Source organism: Lissotriton vulgaris, chromosome 4_1 (genome assembly GCF_964263255.1).
Source record: "Lissotriton vulgaris chromosome 4_1, aLisVul1.2, whole genome shotgun sequence".
NCBI lineage: Eukaryota > Metazoa > Chordata > Amphibia > Caudata > Salamandridae > Lissotriton > Lissotriton vulgaris.
This window is the reverse complement of record NC_141691.1, coordinates 238,803,901-238,821,096: the sequence shown is the minus strand read 5'-3', so window position 1 is coordinate 238,821,096 and position 17,196 is coordinate 238,803,901. Positions and strand designations below refer to the sequence as shown.

At 44.5% G+C, this 17,196-nt stretch overlaps 1 protein-coding gene across 3 annotated transcripts in view; it reads right to left on the bottom strand.

Annotated features, from left to right (window-relative positions):
• Window positions 1–4,949: 4,949 nt before the first annotated feature.
• Window positions 4,950–17,196, bottom strand: part of RADX (RPA1 related single stranded DNA binding protein, X-linked) — a 228,033-nt gene continuing 215,786 nt past the window's right edge. For 2 of the 3 annotated variants that reach the window (XM_086918577.1, XM_086918578.1), the window contains one exon: window positions 4,950–5,444. In XM_086918577.1, coding sequence (XP_086774703.1) covers window positions 5,302–5,444 — 143 coding nt within the window. In that variant the 3' untranslated portion in view covers window positions 4,950–5,301. The remainder of the gene's footprint in view (window positions 5,445–17,196) is intronic. The other variant, XM_086918576.1, reaches the window with a different exon arrangement.

The window sequence follows — 17,196 nt, the reverse complement described above, 5'->3', positions numbered from 1 at the left end:
GTGATTTTATTGAACGAAAATTGGGGCAAATGCACAGCATCTCACTGTAGTAACATTGGGCACTACAAAGACCAAGAGGCCACATGCATGGCCACGCCCCCTTTGGGGCGGAGGTTCGTCATCAGGTGTGGTGCTTGAAAATTGCAGTGCTGCTGCCTGTCAGTTCTTGGGCCTTTGAGAAAGTGGAGAGACCACGAAACGCGTCAGGCTGAACTTACTATTGTGGTGACATGGCTGTTGGTTTCTTCGTTGCAACCCTTCAATAAAGAATTGTTGGCAATGGAACATCTTGTTAAGAGGCTGCTCCTTTAGACAGGCAACTTTGTTGGATATATATATATATATATATATATATATATATATATATATATATCCTACTGGCGATAGCCAGTAGGTATATATAGTTAGGACCTAGCTCCCATAGGAAATCCGCAACATTCTATTGGGAATAACTTTGGCGCCTGTTGAGGAATTTGCATGTAATTTTCCAAAATTTTGGCCAGCTCCGCTGCGCTCCTTCCCTGAAAGTTTCGGGGGGATTCGTGAGGTGGGGGCTGAGAAAAAAAGGGGGTCCCAAAACGTTTTTTCCCCATGTTAATTTCCATACGACGTTTGACAAGTCTACAGCCCGAAACGCTGAACAGAATTACACCAAACTTGGCACAATTGTAGGGACTGGTACGCAGAAGTGCCTTTGCTATATTTGGTGAAAATTGCTCCAGTGGTTGTTATGAAAATTAACTTCAAAAACACACATATATATATATATATATATATGGGCGGAGCCTAACCACAGATCTCATCGTGAGATTTGATTGGCTGTCAGCACTTCTTCCAAGAAGTGTTGGCAGCCATCTTGGGACCAATATACATGATAGCACCTCATTAAAAAGCATTGTAGGTAATAGAGGGTTTTAGGACTTTAAGGTACATTATAAATCATTTGTTGATGGTACCATACTCATTTTAGGAATTGTGGTGTGTTCTAAGGTGATTTTACCATGTGAAACAGCCTTCTGCTGGGATATCATGAATCATGTTTGTAAGAAAACTATTATCTCATGCTTTTCCCACAGTGGTTTGGAAGGGGATCTATAAGCTAAACTGAAAGCATATTTTCTGTAAATTTCACATTATCTTTCTCAGTCATGTGAGAATGAAGTCCGATATTCTCAGTAAAACATGTACATCCAACAAGGACAGAGACTGTCAGTTGATTCCTTTGTGTTCTACTGCAGCCTCCTAGAGTGTTCTAAAGAACAACTAGAGCGCTAACAGTCCTACTTATTACAAAGGTATGGCACAACTGAAGCCATCTTGATTGGAATAAAGTGGTAACTCTTAAAACATTTAATTTAAAAAGGAACACAATGAGGGGGTATATTTTGCCATAGAAAATATGATTAGTGCTTCAGAAAGAAAAATTAGGGCACATTTTGAGTGACTTCTCAAATCCTCTTCTATTTCATTAAAAAAAATCTGACATGCAGACTGAAACATGCACTTTGAATACCAGCAGCAGACTTCCCTGGTGAGCAGTAGCTTTACTACAGTGATCTAATGAGCAACTAGAGTGCTAACATTCAGAATTTATGGCAAATGTGTGACACATCTGAATGCCTTCTTGATGGAACCAAAGTAAACAAGCATTGAAAATGCAATAGATCTCGCCCTCGTTTAAGTTAAAGCCATTCTGTTTGTAATGAGGTGGCTTTTTAGCTTTGCTTTTATTAGTGTTTTTAAAACTTTCATGTAAATAACATGCATATGTATGCATATATGTATATGTATGCATGCATTTATATTTGTATTTATATAGATATGCAGATTATATATCTTTATATATGTATGTATATGTATATATATATACATACATATATATATAAATGCATATGCATATATATGTGTATATGTGTGCGTAGAGGTAGAGGTAGAGTGGTAGGGACTAGTAGAGAGAAGTAGAGAGAAGTAGAGAGGTAGAGAGTGAGTAATAGAGTTGAGAGTGAGTAGTAGAGAGTAGTAGAGAGCAGTAGAGAGAGTAGCAGAGTGAGTAGTAGAGTGAATAGTAGAGTGAGTAGTAGAGAGTAAGTAGTGGAGAGTAGTAGAGAGTAAGTAGTAGAGAGCAGTAGAGAGTGAGTAGTAGAGAGCAGTAAAGAGTGAGTAGTAAAGAGTGAGTAGTAGTGAGTAGTAGAGAGTGAGTAGCAGAGAGAAAGAATAGCAGAGAGTTAGTAGTGAGTTGTAGTGAGTAGTAGAGAGTAGTAGAGAGTGAGTAGTAGAGAGTGAGTAGTAGAGTGAGAGTAGTAGGGTGAGAGTAGTAGAGAGTGAGAAGTAGAGAGTGAGTAGTAGAGAGTAGTAGAGAGTGAGTAGTAGAGAGTACTAGAGAGTGAGTAGTAGAGAGTAGTAGATCGTGAGTAGTAGAGAGAGAGTAGTAGAGAGAGAGTAGTAGAGAGAGAGTAGTAGAGAGTAGTGGAGTAGTAGAGAGTAAGTAGTAGAGAGTAGTGGAGAATATTCCAAAGTTTCCACTGATGACATCCTGATCATTGATCATTGATGTCATTTGAGATGTCATCAGTGATGTCACTGACCATGTCATGAATGATGTAATATGTGACATCAGCAGTGGATTGCGGGTGCGCGAAATATAGTTAGTACAACTAACTATATAGGAGTAATTTCAATGGTTTTGTATGAGTGAAATGTCCAGCTAACTCTAAAACCCCTAAAACTTATAGTTTTTTGAGTGAATTTTAAAGGTTTTTTTAAATGCTAATTCCTAACTATATAAGGCCTGAAACCTATGGTTTTTTCAGTGACTTATATATACATATACACACATACATACATACATATCTCCCAGCTCCCAAGTACATCAGTACAGCACTCTCGAGAAACTCAAACCAAAAGTGTATTTCTTGCTTCAACACAAAAGACGCGTTTCGGCGACTGCCGTTGTGTGTGTATATATATATATATATATATATATATATATATAATCATTTTGGTTCCGCAAGCGCTGAAATGCCGCCTTGACCCAACCTCTTTACGATGGGGCTCGTGCTGGGTGGCGAGCCCTGCAAATTATTTCGTATTTCCACACACTTTTTCCTCCAGGTATGAAAAACACGAGCCCAAAGTGCATCCAAAGATTTATAAAACGATTGCGAATGCACAAAAGGTGGTGGCGGGTAGGAGTAGAGAGTCATTACTCATTAAGCAGCCTGAGATAACAGAACAAGAAACAAAGACCAGGTTCATTACAACTTACAGCAGCAAAGCTTTTTTATTGCGGAAAAGCTTAAATAAATTCTGGCCTATGTTACATTCTGATCCTGATATAGCCACCTGCGTAGAAATGTCTCCACAGGTAACATTTAGGAGAGCGAAATCATTAAAAGACCAATTGTGCAAGGCAATTGAACCCAACAAAACGATATCACCATGTGTACAGGGGTTTTTTACATGCAGAAATTGCAAAGCCTGCAAGAACAGCCAAAATGTAAAAGTAGCAATTTTGTCTTCCGCAGCAGAACCATTTGTAATTCAGGAACATACATCGTGCAACACTGATTATGCTGTATATGCATTGTTCTGCCCGTGCAAGAAAGCTTACATTGGCAGCACAATCAAAAAGGCTAAGCTACGTGTTTTAGAGCACTTGCGTGCGATTAAAAACATGGACAAAACATACCCCATAGCAAGGCATTTCCAGAGTCACCACAACCAGAATTCAGATCTGTTGAGTTTTTGCGTCTTAGACACAATAAAATATAATGAAAGAGGTGGAAATAGACAACAGTGTTTACGGAGACTAGAGTCAAAGTTTATAATCAGATATAAGACCATGACACCTCTTGGACACAACAATGACGAAGAAATGGAAGTACACTTAGGGTGATCTTTTATACTCATTATGAAGTTAGTCAGATTTGTGTTTGCTGTACCTGGGTGCCCCATGGTCTGTCCTGAGATAATCCCAAGAGTTGATGTATATATATGTGCCCGTAGATATAACTCTTTTAAGAATTTGTATAAATATCTTGTTAGTGTGTTTTTATAATTTAGTTTATTTTTATTATTTTTCAGGGAATGTGAAAATCCTTGTGAAGGAGAAAATTTATACAGCTCACCAGACAGTAATGGTTAAACAAGGAAATGTGCCCACTGGGGCTCAATTCTAGTCACATGGTAGCCGCTGAGATTTCACAGTGTGTGCGCAATGTAATAATGAAATGTATGCCCATAGGGGTGGCATCGAATAGAAGTAACCAATTTTGGAAGGCACCGCACGATGAAAATTGCGATTGCCCACATGGGCTTTATTCTTATTCAATGATGTTTTACCTTGCGTGATGTGTAAGATACATACAATCGGAAGAACTGAGTAGAAATGAGAAATAGGACTGCCCACAGGGGCCCTATCTGTTAAATATTAAGGAGACGTTATGAATGTTGATCTGATTTAAGCCTTAGTTCTTCCTCTTCTTGATTTGCGCTGACACGGTACACATCAGCTGATTACCAAAATAAGTTGTGCCTTTTGTAAATAAAGCGATACACACAATGAATGTATAGCGAAATGCCATTGGCAATAATTTAAATTACAGTTAACCATGTTTAGGAAATGTGAATTGTATTTAGAAGAAACATTCCCTAACTACCGCTTTGTTTACCTAAATCGCGGTAGTCTTTTGTTTATGTTTATTCGTCACATGTTCTTTAAATTACTCCAATGAAATTCACACAACTTGACTCGTGAGCAAGGGAGACTATCCCGAAACGCGTTGAGTTAATCTGTTGCCGATTTTGCTGAAATAAATCTTTGGATGCACTTTGGGCTCGTGTTTTTCATACCTGGAGGAAAAAGCGTGTGGAAATACGAAATAATATATATATATATATATATTAGTTTATCATGTAAAATTCACAAAATATTCTTATCAAACGAAATTATGAAAGTCAGTACAAATATACTTTATTGACATATACCGTAATCACAGTGTGTTTCAGCCTATTTTTGAAAATTCATTAATGTAACTTAAAGTAATTCAATGGTTCTGGCAAGAAAGATAATTCATTGGTCTATTGCAATGCACATTACGAGTTTGGGCTGAGGTAAAGCGATCGATTAGGCTTTGTAACAGAGCGTTAACAGTAAATTAAAAACGGATACATATATTCACCCACTAGCTTGTAAACAAATGAAAACATTAATACATAATTCATATAAGAAAATACCCATACAAAAATTTACCTTTCGTGTTTAAAAAAATGACACTAACAAAGAAAATAAAATCTACACTATTATTTTTCCACATTAGATTCCTCTGCAGGGTTATACATTCTGTTCAGGCAGACTTCCACATGATCTCCACCCAAGTGACAGATGTCCAGGATAAAGATGAGATGTAATCTGTTGAGGTCGTGGATCGATTTCACATTTTTACCTGCAAGTGACATCGAATTGGAAATGTAAAAAAATATATATAACCAATTATGTATTTCTGTCTACCATTCATACCCATTTACTTTGATAACCTTTACTCTAACATTTGTTACCCAGACACGAGCAGACACCTTCGGAACAAATTATCTAAAAAAGTTTGTGTGTTCAAATATGAATATATTGTGACTGTTCTATTCATAGCAAAATATAGTATGTAAAATAAAGCACATCTTGTGAAGTGAACCTAAATCAGGTTTCCTAACATTGCAGGAAAAGTTTGGTGCATTTTCATGACCTTTTGTCTGAGGCATGGCAAACTTTACACAGTGAGTCTGCTAACACCAGAATGCACGCCTCCCTGTAGTCCCTCTGACTAAATGAAGCTGAAGCAGTGCAGTGCTGAGACTAGGATTACAGCTCAGGGCTGCATCAGCACCCAACCGCTGGATTATCAGCAGAAGAACTACCATAAATCAGAACAAATTTTACACATTGCCCATGGTTCTTTTTCTCTGGAGACGAACACCGACGGGCCATACTCGGGTATGAGAAGCACCAAATGTAGGCCAAGTCCTCTCACTGCCAGGCAAGACTATGTATGTGTGGACTGCCTTCTTACACAGCTTTCTTAATCATGGAGGTGGCATGCATTGTGCGCCATAACGTCCTGACAAACCTCGGGTCTGAACATTCACCCCCCTCCAACACAGTCATAATAGCTTCAGCCTCATAAATGCCCCTGTTCCGAGATCTGCAAGGAGCTCCTCCCGTCCTGCTTTAAACCACTGCAGTACGGCAATCTTGGCTCTTCAACCATTCACCCCCACCACACCCACATCCACCACAAGGCCAATGCGACTAAACACTAACACTCTTGCACCCCCCCTTTCCAAATGTAAGAGTCATAATTTACCTCAATATTACTCCCAACCCATCGAGACGAGAGCTGGTATGTGCTCTCAAACTTCCCATATTCTAATTCTAGAAGCTCACGCTGCTTTTATTAGGAAATACTGGATGCTTTTAAGACCGGAAAAAAACAAAATATAACTGAAAATAGGATTTAAGATGTCAAAGGCATTTACAGACTTGGATTTTCACTTCCAGCTGTAATTAGTCGGCATACACTATTAATCTGTCTTAACAACCAACTCCTTCCTTTGAAAACCTGAGTCCATGCATTCATTACTCAAGATAAAGCCATGCCTCCGCCAAGAAACGAGTGTAATTAATGTCTCCCTTTCTACCTCACACAGGCATTTTACTGTCAAAAGGTGAAGCGCTGAACTATTTAGAGTTCACAATTGAATACCAAATTTTATGTATGTATTTGTCTTTCAAAAATTAAAATAAATGTCTAGTAAGACCCTGCATCTAACCCATCAAGTTCCAACACCCCCCAATCCCCTCCAATCTAGGCCAATTCATTGAAACAGACGTGTACAACGCAGAATAAAAGCATCCATACGGAAATCATTTCATTTATGTGAGGCTTTGCACTACCCAACCTTTAAATCCACCTGAACAAGACTCGACCTCAGTGATACCTTTTTAGTAGACATGCTAATTCACATATGAAACTAAATATATTTGCAAAAGGCATCATTATCTTCGAAGCGCAGCAAAATACCAGGATCAGTTAATCATCTCAAAATTCTAAGGGACTAACACACCTTGTCTGCAAGGGAGCACAACTGGATCGCCAAGCACAAGCTGCAAACACTCGGATCCATGGGGATTTCAACCGCAAACTAAACCACAAACACACAGATGCGTCAGCTGTAGGAAGGGTTATGAGCAGGTGTTCCTGCTTTTCAGTGTTATATACGTATCAAAGGGTAATTCCTTGCTTAAAAACAACATAGTAATCCAAGTTGGGTTGAGAGAAAAGTGATTCTTTTTATTCACCACATTGTTATGTCCATTTCACTCTTTTGTAATGATTTTCTTTGATCGGACGTGAAGAGGACAAAATTGAATAAGTGAACAGTCGACATGCGTTTCCCCCGATGAGGCAGGTAGAGCCAGGGCTTTTTCAAGGCTAGTCGTTATAGTCCAACATCACGGTATCAATCAGTGGTCTATACATATTCAGAATTTATGAAAAAGTAGTATATTCAACATCCAAGATTTGTCGGTCGTGTTGGCAGGCGCGTCTCATCAGGTCAGCACAGGTGGATTCATTTTAAAATTATTATGACAAAAACAAACATGGTCATACTCACAAAAAAGAGAATTCATCAGAAAGCATAGAGAAAACGTATTGATAAAGGCACGTATTATTGGGAATGAAGTAGCCTATGTAACAACATCAAAGTCACACAGTAAAAATTCTCCTCATTGTTCATTCTATGTTTAAAATTAGGTCACTAAATGGCCAACTACTTTCTCAACAATGAACCAAACGGGAATATAATGGCATTTTCTTCATCTGCCCCGATCATTCCTTTAAGATGTAAGCTGCATCTACCGAGCTTCACAACCACCTCCTCAGGATAATCATTGTAGTCATGTTTTCCACTCACCAGTACTCACATTCTACTCCTGCACACTTGATATGTGCCCTTATGCTCGTCATAGAGAATTAGCAGTGCATGTGTATGACAACCAGATAGACATTGCTCGGATGTACCCAAATAGCAGAGCATATCTGGAGCAGGCATATATTTTCTGAAATATTTCCAGCCAACTAGAGGCTAAACAACCCTCAAAATGAAATACAAGGGACACTTGTAGAAATGACGGATCTACATTTACAAGAACAATTGTTGCAATAGATCTGTTAATCATAAAAATGCTTTCCCTCTTCATATATTTTTTATATCTTTACAAGATTCCAAAAGGAATCCCAATAATAATTTGGTGAATCTACCGTAAGCTATTACAAAACAGCAGCCTGTTTTATCAGATCAGAGGGTCTATGCCTGAGCATCCAATCATAATGATGTTTTCCTAAGCCATGGAAGGATTGTCAGATGGCCGTCCTGCATTTATATTTTTGCAGCTACCCGATAGCACAGTCATTGGATACTATTTAAGGAGGATATGGCACCTGTGGAGTGAACAATATCTTCCAGTGCTAAATTTTCTATCCTATCCTAGGACATACTTACTTCTGTTTGAGCCAATGGCACGGGAGACTTGCCTGAAATGAAAGGCACTGGAGGAGATCTAAATACAGTTGTAGTAGTGGGCCTCAGCAAGGCCTACCAGTGCTAGATGTTCGCCCATCTCTGCACAGAGTTCTCAGACCACAGAATAGAAGTTGGCACAGAAACTGGAATAGAAAGTACAAAATGTACATGAAATGGAACTACATTCACACAACACCCTTCGGTAATGTATAAAGTAGCACCCTGAATGGAAGGAGCTTGGTCCTTTTATACCCACAAAGGAGCTCAAATGAAGGCAGTACAAGTACAAAATGCTGGTTTCAGGTACATATAAGGTCATACAGAAAATGCACAGTCAGCAAGTGGGAGGAGCTAACAGTGGCTGTTTTTGCCAAACACATCCTGACAGTTACATTCTAGTGGCAGCTGAAAAGACAGCTGCAAGCTCAACTGAGCGTGTGCGAAGGTGGAAGATGCTAAATATATCTTGTCTCTAGGCAGATTTCAAGAGCAGTTAACAGAAAGGTAGGACAGAAAACATGGTAGCACATGGCAAACAAAATGGCTGTCGGAAATACAAAATGGATTCCACAAAACGGACAAGATAACTTCTAAACACAGGATGGATTCTACTAATGCTAACCTAATCGCTGCCAAATTACAACAGACAGCCCTTTTAGCATTAGCTGAAAATATTAGTTTATCTGGGATAATCTAGATATGCATCCTGTACATTGATACTCATAATCTCAATGATCTCTTTATTTAGCATTTGTTGTACTTTCATTTCTGCAATATTTCTCTTGGCAGGTGTACAAGCAGTCTGTGGTAATCTACTTATGCCTGTACAAATGTTATGTGCAATTGTAGATATGTCATATTGGAATTGATAGTGTCATAGTGTGATGTCATGGGTTCTTATAACTTCAGAAGTAAACCTGGTCAGTTGTTCCAGTTGTACTGCTGGTGGTTGGATGAGATTCTTACTACAATAAAACTAAGAAACGTACTACTTCTGCCTTTATCCTTATTGGACCAGCTTCACTGGCGTAGTCGGCAGAGAAGCAGTGAAGAATCTCAGAGGAAGTTTGGTGGGGAGCACTATTTAAAAAAAAAATAATAATTATTTTTAATAGAGACTATTTGGCATTGGATACTTGAAATCACTAACTTTTGAATTCAACTTATAAACATTCTTTCATTCTCTGGATGTTTGAAGACTTGTGATATTTCCTTAAAGTATCTTGAGATTGGGAGCTTTCGCCACATTTGTTAAGCTGTTTAGTTGGTATTCGATGCAGGCTCATCCCAAATTTTATCTTGCCAATTAGAGTTTTTTTTAAAAAGTTGCTTCGTTATTCTGTTCCAGTTGTACTGCTAGTGACCCTTGACCCGGTCACTCTACTACCGCACGGCCCCCGTGTGCCCGGATTCAGCTGCCGCTGCCTGCTTGGCCCTCTTGCTGCCACCTCTCTTTAGGGCCCCTGCTCTCCAGGCTTGCCCTCGCTCCCCAGGCTTGCCCCCGCTCTCCAGGCTTGCCCCCGCTCTCCCACGCTCCGCTTTCCCGCTCTTTCCACCCCCCCTCTGCTCCCCGCCGCTGCTCTCCTGCGGCCCCGCCCCCTTCTCCTGTCTCCCGCTCCCCATTCGCCGCCCCGCTCCCACCTCCCAGCTGCTCCTCCCTCCCACTTGGCCATAAATGGCGGGGACCGCGCAGCAGTGAGCTGTGACCCGGTCACTCTACTACCGCATGGCCCCCGTGTGCCCAGATTCTGCTGCCGCTGCCTGCTTGGCCCTCTTGCTGCTGCCTCTCCTTAGGGCCTCTGCTCTCCAGGCTTGCCCTCGCTCTCCAGGCTTGCCCTCGCTCTCCAGGCTTGCCCTCGCTCTCCCCCGCTCCGCTTTCCCACTCTTTCCAACCGCCCCCCTGCTCCCCGCTGCTGCTTTCCTGCGGCCCCGCCCCCTTCTCCTGTCTCCTGCTCCCCATTCGCCGCCCCGCTCCCGCCTCCCAGCTGCTCCTCCCTCCCACTTCGCCATAAATGGCAGGGACCGCGCGTACGCGCAGCGGGCGCGCCAAAGGCAAACCCATCTACGCCCGTCCGCGCCTGGACCGCGCCCAGTGCCAGAACCCCTGGACCCCGCCAGAGCCAGCCAACCAGACTGAGCTACGACATCGCCACCCTCCACGCACTCAACAACAGCCGACATCCAGCCTGCTACTAAGCCACCCCGAAACGCACCCACGGAGCCTTCACCTGCCACGCCTGCTACTTCACCTGCACTCGGTCCTGCACCGTGCCAGCCAAAACAGCCGCCAACAACAACCACCTCAAGTGCATCCTGCTCAACACCCGCTCAATCCACAGGCACGCCGTCAAACTATGGGACCTCCTGGACAAAACAGCATCAGACGTCGCCTTCTTCACAGAAACCTGGATGAACGCCTCCTCAGCCCCCGACATCGCCATTGCCATCCCGGAAGGCTACAAGATCATCTGGAGGGACCGCGTCAACCAGACCGGAGGAGGCATCGCAATCGCCCACAGAAACACTATCCACATCACGACCAACACCGACGACACCCTCGCCACCGCAGAGCATCTGCACTTCCAGATTCACACCGACCCCAAGACCACCCTCAGAGGATCCCTCATCTACAGACCCCCGGGATCACGCTCACACTTCAGCGAGGCCATCATAGACTTCATCAGCCCACTCGCCCTCGCCTCCCCGACTACATCCACCTAGGAGACCTCAATTTCCACCTGGAGAACGACCAGGACAACCAACACCACCGCCCTACTAGACAACCTCGGATTCAAGCAACTGGTCAACACTCCCACCCATTACGCCGGCCATACGCTCGACCCAGTCTTCTCCTCCAGCAACCACATCTCCTTCAGCCACACCACCGAGCTCCACTGGCCCGACCACAGCTGCGTACACTTCAACTTCAGGAAAACAATGACCCACCACCGCCCTCAACAAACCCCCCGAAGATGCTGGAGCAAGATCACCACCGATCAACTCACCACCTCCTTGCGCCTTAACCCTCCCACCCACACCACGGACCCCAACGAAGGAGCCTGCAACCTCACACAGTGGATCACCGACTGCGCCGACACCCATGCTCCACTGAAAAACCCTCCCAGCAACCTCAACAGCAAGAAAGCCTCGTGGTTCACCAACGATCTCAAAGACTCCAAGAAATCCTGCCGTGACCTCGAGAAAGCCTGGCGCCACAACCAGTCAACGGACAACATGACAGACCTCAAGAACGCCACCCGCAAACACCACCAGCTGATCCGCACCACCAAAAGGTCATCCTTCAGAGAACGACTGGACAACAACACCCACATCAGCAAAGAACTCTTCAACGTCGTGAAAGAACTCTCTAACCCCAACGCCAGCAACAACGAAATCACGCCTTCTCAAGACCTCTGCAACTCTGGCCACCTTTTTTCACTGTAAGATCGTCAACATACACGACAGCTTCAGTGCTCAGAACACGTACACCAGCACTGAACCTACACCCCTTACCACCACCATGTGCGCCTGGACTCAGGTCAGCACGGAAGAAACCACCCATACGATGAACACCGTCCACTCGGGCTCCCCAGCCGATCCCTGCCCACACCACATCTTCAACAAAGCCGACTCCATCATCGCACCCAAACTTCGGGACATCAGCAACAACTCCTTCATATCCGCCACCTTCCCGGAGAGCTGGAAGCACGCAGAGATCAGCGCCCTCCTGAAGAAACCCACCGCAGACCCCTCAGACCTCAAGAACTTCGGCCCCATCTCGCTCCTCCCCTTCCCTGCAAAAGTCATCGAGAAAACCGTCAACAAACAGCTGACAGCCTTCCTGGAGACGAACGGCTCCCTCGACCCATCGCTGTCCGGATTCAGAGCGAACCACAGCACCGAGATCGCCCTCATCGCTGCCACCCGACGACATCCGGACCCTGCTGGACAACGGAGAAACCGCTGCCCTCATCCTGCTCGACCTTTCGGCTGCGTTCGACACGGTCTGCCACCGCACCCTGACAACCCGCCTCCGCCACGTCGGGATCCAAGGAAAGGCCCTGGAATGGATCACCTCCTTCCGCTCTGACAGAACCCAAATAGCCCGTCTCCCGCCCTTCCTCGCAGAAGCCACCAAGATAATATGCGGCGTACCTCAAGGCTCCTCTCTCAGCCCCACCCTCTTCAACATCTACATGAGCCCCCTCGCAGCCATCTCACACAAGCACAACCTCAACATCATCTCCTACGCCGACGATACCCAACAGATCCTCTCTCTCACCAACGACCCCACCTCCGCCAGAGCCAGCTTCCAGGACGGAATGAAAGACATCGCAGACCGGATGAACCTCAGCCGCCTGAAACTGAACTCAGACAAGACGGAAGTCCTCGTCCTCGGCCCATCCATCTCCGCCTGGGACGACTCCTGGTGGCCCCCTGCTCTGGGCCCCCCACCCAAGCCCACGGACCACGCACGCAACCTAGGCTTCATCCTGAACTCCTCCCTCACGATGGGCAAGCAAGTTAACGCCGTTACCTCCTCCTGCTTCAACACTCTCCGCATGCTCCGTAATATCTTCCGCTGGATACCCACTGGAACCAGGAAAACGGTCACCCAGGCCCTCGTCACCAGCCGTCTGGACTACTGGAACGCCCTCTACGCTGGGACCACCGCCAAACTACAGAAAAGACTCCAGCGCATCTAGAACGCCTCAGCACGACTCGTCTTGGACATCCCCCGACACAGCCACATCTCCGTTCACCTGAGGGACCTGCACTGGCTTCCCGTCAGCAAAAGGATCACGTTCAGACTCCTCACCCACACACACAAGGCTCTCCACGACTTGGGCCCCGAATACCTCAACAACCGCCTCACGTTCTACTACACGCCAACCCGTCAGCTCCGCTCCGCCAGCCTCGCCCTCGCCAACATCCCACGGATCCGCAGAACCACCACCGGAGGAAGATCCTTCACCTACCTGGCGGCCAAGACCTGGAACACCCTCCCCACCCACCTATGACTCACCCAGGATCATCTCTCCTTCAGGAATAAACTCAAGACCTGGCTTTTAGAGCAGTAGCAGCCCCACCCCCAGCGCCTTGAGACCCGAGTGAGTAGCGCGCTTTACAAATACTCTTGATTGATTGACTGGTGGTTGGATGAGATTCTTACTACAATAAAACTAACAAACTTACTACTTCTGCCTTTATCCTTATTGGACCAGCTTCACAGTGATGCACATGAGCAAAGCATAGGACCACATTGTATACAAGCACAGCATGTAAATAATATCGCCAACAGTATACTTAAAATAGTCAGTAGTTTCCAGCCCCAAGTAGCAAATAGTGTCCAGAACCAGGTCGAAAAAGTCCATGTACCAATCTCTGGGTGAATCTCTGCAGCAATCTTATGCAGTCTTGATATTGCGTCGTATACTGAAGGTGAGTGATCTGGTATAAATACGCAGCAACTGCTACCGATGATGCGACATGCACCACCTCATCAGCCAAAATCACATCAAGCACAATTCTGTTTTGGAGTGCTATAATCCTTGCAATTTGCAGTTCCTCTGTAATGTTCCCAAGTGCCATTGCTGTCTGATTGGTAACAGCTTCCACAACACGAGTGAGTCTCCTTATTTTCCTACTGTTTAATGCAGCACCCACGAAAAAGAACAAACCCAAATTAAAAATCGACATATTGTTGCAAAGTGGTATCAGTCTAATCAACCTCATCAGTATTTCTTGTCCTCTTATTTCTGTTCTCGGAAATGTCATTGTACAATTTGAAGTCGACGTGATATGACTCATGTGCCAAAAACACAGGGGGCAACAGAAAGGACACATAGCAGATCCCTGACCACCCAACAGGTACTTGATGATATCACTTATTTCCGCACACAAAATAAGTATTGTGTGAGGCTGTAAAACCCGCTGTTATTAGCACCTTCAATAGTCAGTGTCAAAATACATTCACTCCGTCCCACTGGAATTCTCCCAACACTACTTATACACAAATCTGCTTTAGCTCTGGTCACAGATATCACAAATAGTCCATTGGTCTTAATAGCTCTCATATTCGTGAAGACATATGGTGTCATCCTACACACCCAACAGTTGGTGGTATTCGTGGCCTTATGTGTATGATGCAACATTTGAATAAAAGTATTGTTTAAGTAGGATTGTCGATGCTTCTGCTCGTGATAGGGAAGCGTGAAGTAGTGATGTTCCATTGGTACTGTAGTAGTGGCAACAAAAAGCTGTTGAGCAGGAGCCACTTTCTCAACATACCAGGTGATTATTGCCATAACTACCAGATCAGCAACAAACCCTACAGCACAAATGATTCTTTTGTTATGCATTTTAGCAACAGCGATAATTGATCTTTCTACAAACTTGTTGGAGCTCTTATCCCTGGGCAGCCGTTGATTTCTTCACCAAGGGCCAAGACGGGAATCACTACACTACCGAGGACTGATCCCCCCCCCCCCTGCTACATCGGCGTTCCGTTTCACTAACCCAAGGCGGTAGCTCAACCAGTCTTTTTCAGCAAAGCAGATTCTTTCCTTGGTCTCAGCTGATATCGTGATTCTCCAGCGTTCGTGTGGTCCGGGAAGACTTCCGCAGATTCGTCAGGCGAGATAGCTTGACCTTTCTCCGTCTCCAGAATGTCTCGATGGTCGGTCAACACAGAAGGTTCCACCAAGGTAGGTAGTACTCTCTTGCAGTGAGTACTATGGACCCAATTCTTTCGACTCGTCACTCGAACTGCAGTCCTTGTCGCTAGGAGCACTTGCTCTGGTCCTCGCCACCTCGGCTCCAAGCTGTTTGATCTGTCATAGACCATCACGTGGTCGCCAGGACGGAGTTCATGGGCCTCACCTGTAGATCTGTCAGGAAGAGCTTCTCGAACCTGTTGATGAATAGAGATCAAACTGTCGGTTAACTGTGCCAAATAATTATTCATCAGAACACAAGGTACATCATGTATGGGGCGTGGCTTAGGAACTCCCCAAATGTTAATCGGTCTCCCAAGTACCACCTCAGAGGGCGTAAGGCCGGATCGTGAATGTGGCACTGATCTTATGGACAACAATGCCAAGGGTAGTGCATCCGGTCACATCAAAGACGTGGAAGCCAGTATTTTCGCCAACTTTAGTTTCAAAGTGGCGTTGTAACTCTCCACTAATCCTGCTGATTGTGGGTGGAAGACTGCATGGAATTTCTGCTTGATCCCTAATCCTTTCAGGACATGCTCAACAACTTGCCCAATAAAATGAGGTCTGTTGTCACTCCACAAAAGTTTACAAACACCATATCTAGGGAAAAACTCCTTAAGAAGCACCTTCACTGTAGTAAGAGCTGTATTATCCTTTGTAGGGTATGCTTCTATCCATTTACTGAAGGCACATACCACCACTAGTACGTATTTCAGATTAATGCAGCGTTCAAGTTGGATGTAATCCATCTGCAAAACTTCAAAAGGTGCAGTCGTTGTAGCAAACCCTCCTGTAGGAGTTTGTGTCCCTTTTCCAGGATTATACTGCCAACAAATCAAACAAGACTGTACTACTTTTTAGCTGTGCTGGCAATTTCAGGATGCTCCCAAATTTGCGTAAGCAATTTAGTTATTGCTAGAGCTCCAACATGTGCCAGCCCATGTGCCATTTGAACCATAGGTTGTAAATAGGCTGCAGGCAATTTTTATTTATCCATGTCGTGTTGCGCCAACAACAGTCATCGTCCAATAGTCCTTCTTTAGACCATTGCTCAAGTTCTGCTACAGAAGCTGATCTCTGTACATCTAATACTTCTTCTCTAACATCATGCCATTGCTCAGCTTGAGACTTCACTACGTACATGGAAGTAGTGCTTCGTTGCATTGCAGTCTCACGAGCTACGCAATCAGCAAAAGCATTACCTTGTCCTATCTTGTCAGTCACTTTGTGTGCGCTACACTTCACAATGGCTATCTTCTTCGGATAGGTCAGTGCAGGCAAAAGGTTATGCACTAATTCTCCATGCATTATTGGCATCCCGTGGGATGTAAGAAAGCCTCTTTCCTACCAAAGCAGGCCAAAATCATGAGCCACTCCAAAAGCATAGGGGCTGTCTGTATAGATGTTCACACGCAAGTCGGTGCTAAGTTCACACGCTTGTGTCAGAGCTATTAGTTCAGCTACTTGAGCTGACTTCTGTGGTATGCGAGCTGTTTCCACTACTGTCTGAAGTGTCGTAATTGCATATGCAGCTGAGGTCGTACCATCTGGCAACTTCAAACAGCACTGAACAATCCGAAATTCAATATCCAAATTTCTTTCAGTACGCACACTGGTCAACAGACAAATTCGAACGAGTATAGGAAGGAAAGGACAAACCATAAGATACACGTCCACCTCTATCACTTCCTCTAGAAGGCGGACCATAAGCCTGAGCCAACATAACCTTCGTTTTCAACTCTTTAGTCTTTTTATCCTCATTACCCTTCGCTTCCAATTCCTGGCGTTCATAATACTGAGCCATAGTCAAAAGAGCAACCGGAGAAGAGGTAGTCCATGAACTGTCACTGGCCTTTAGGCGACTAGTTATTCCTAGCAAAAGGTTTGCAACCCATCAACC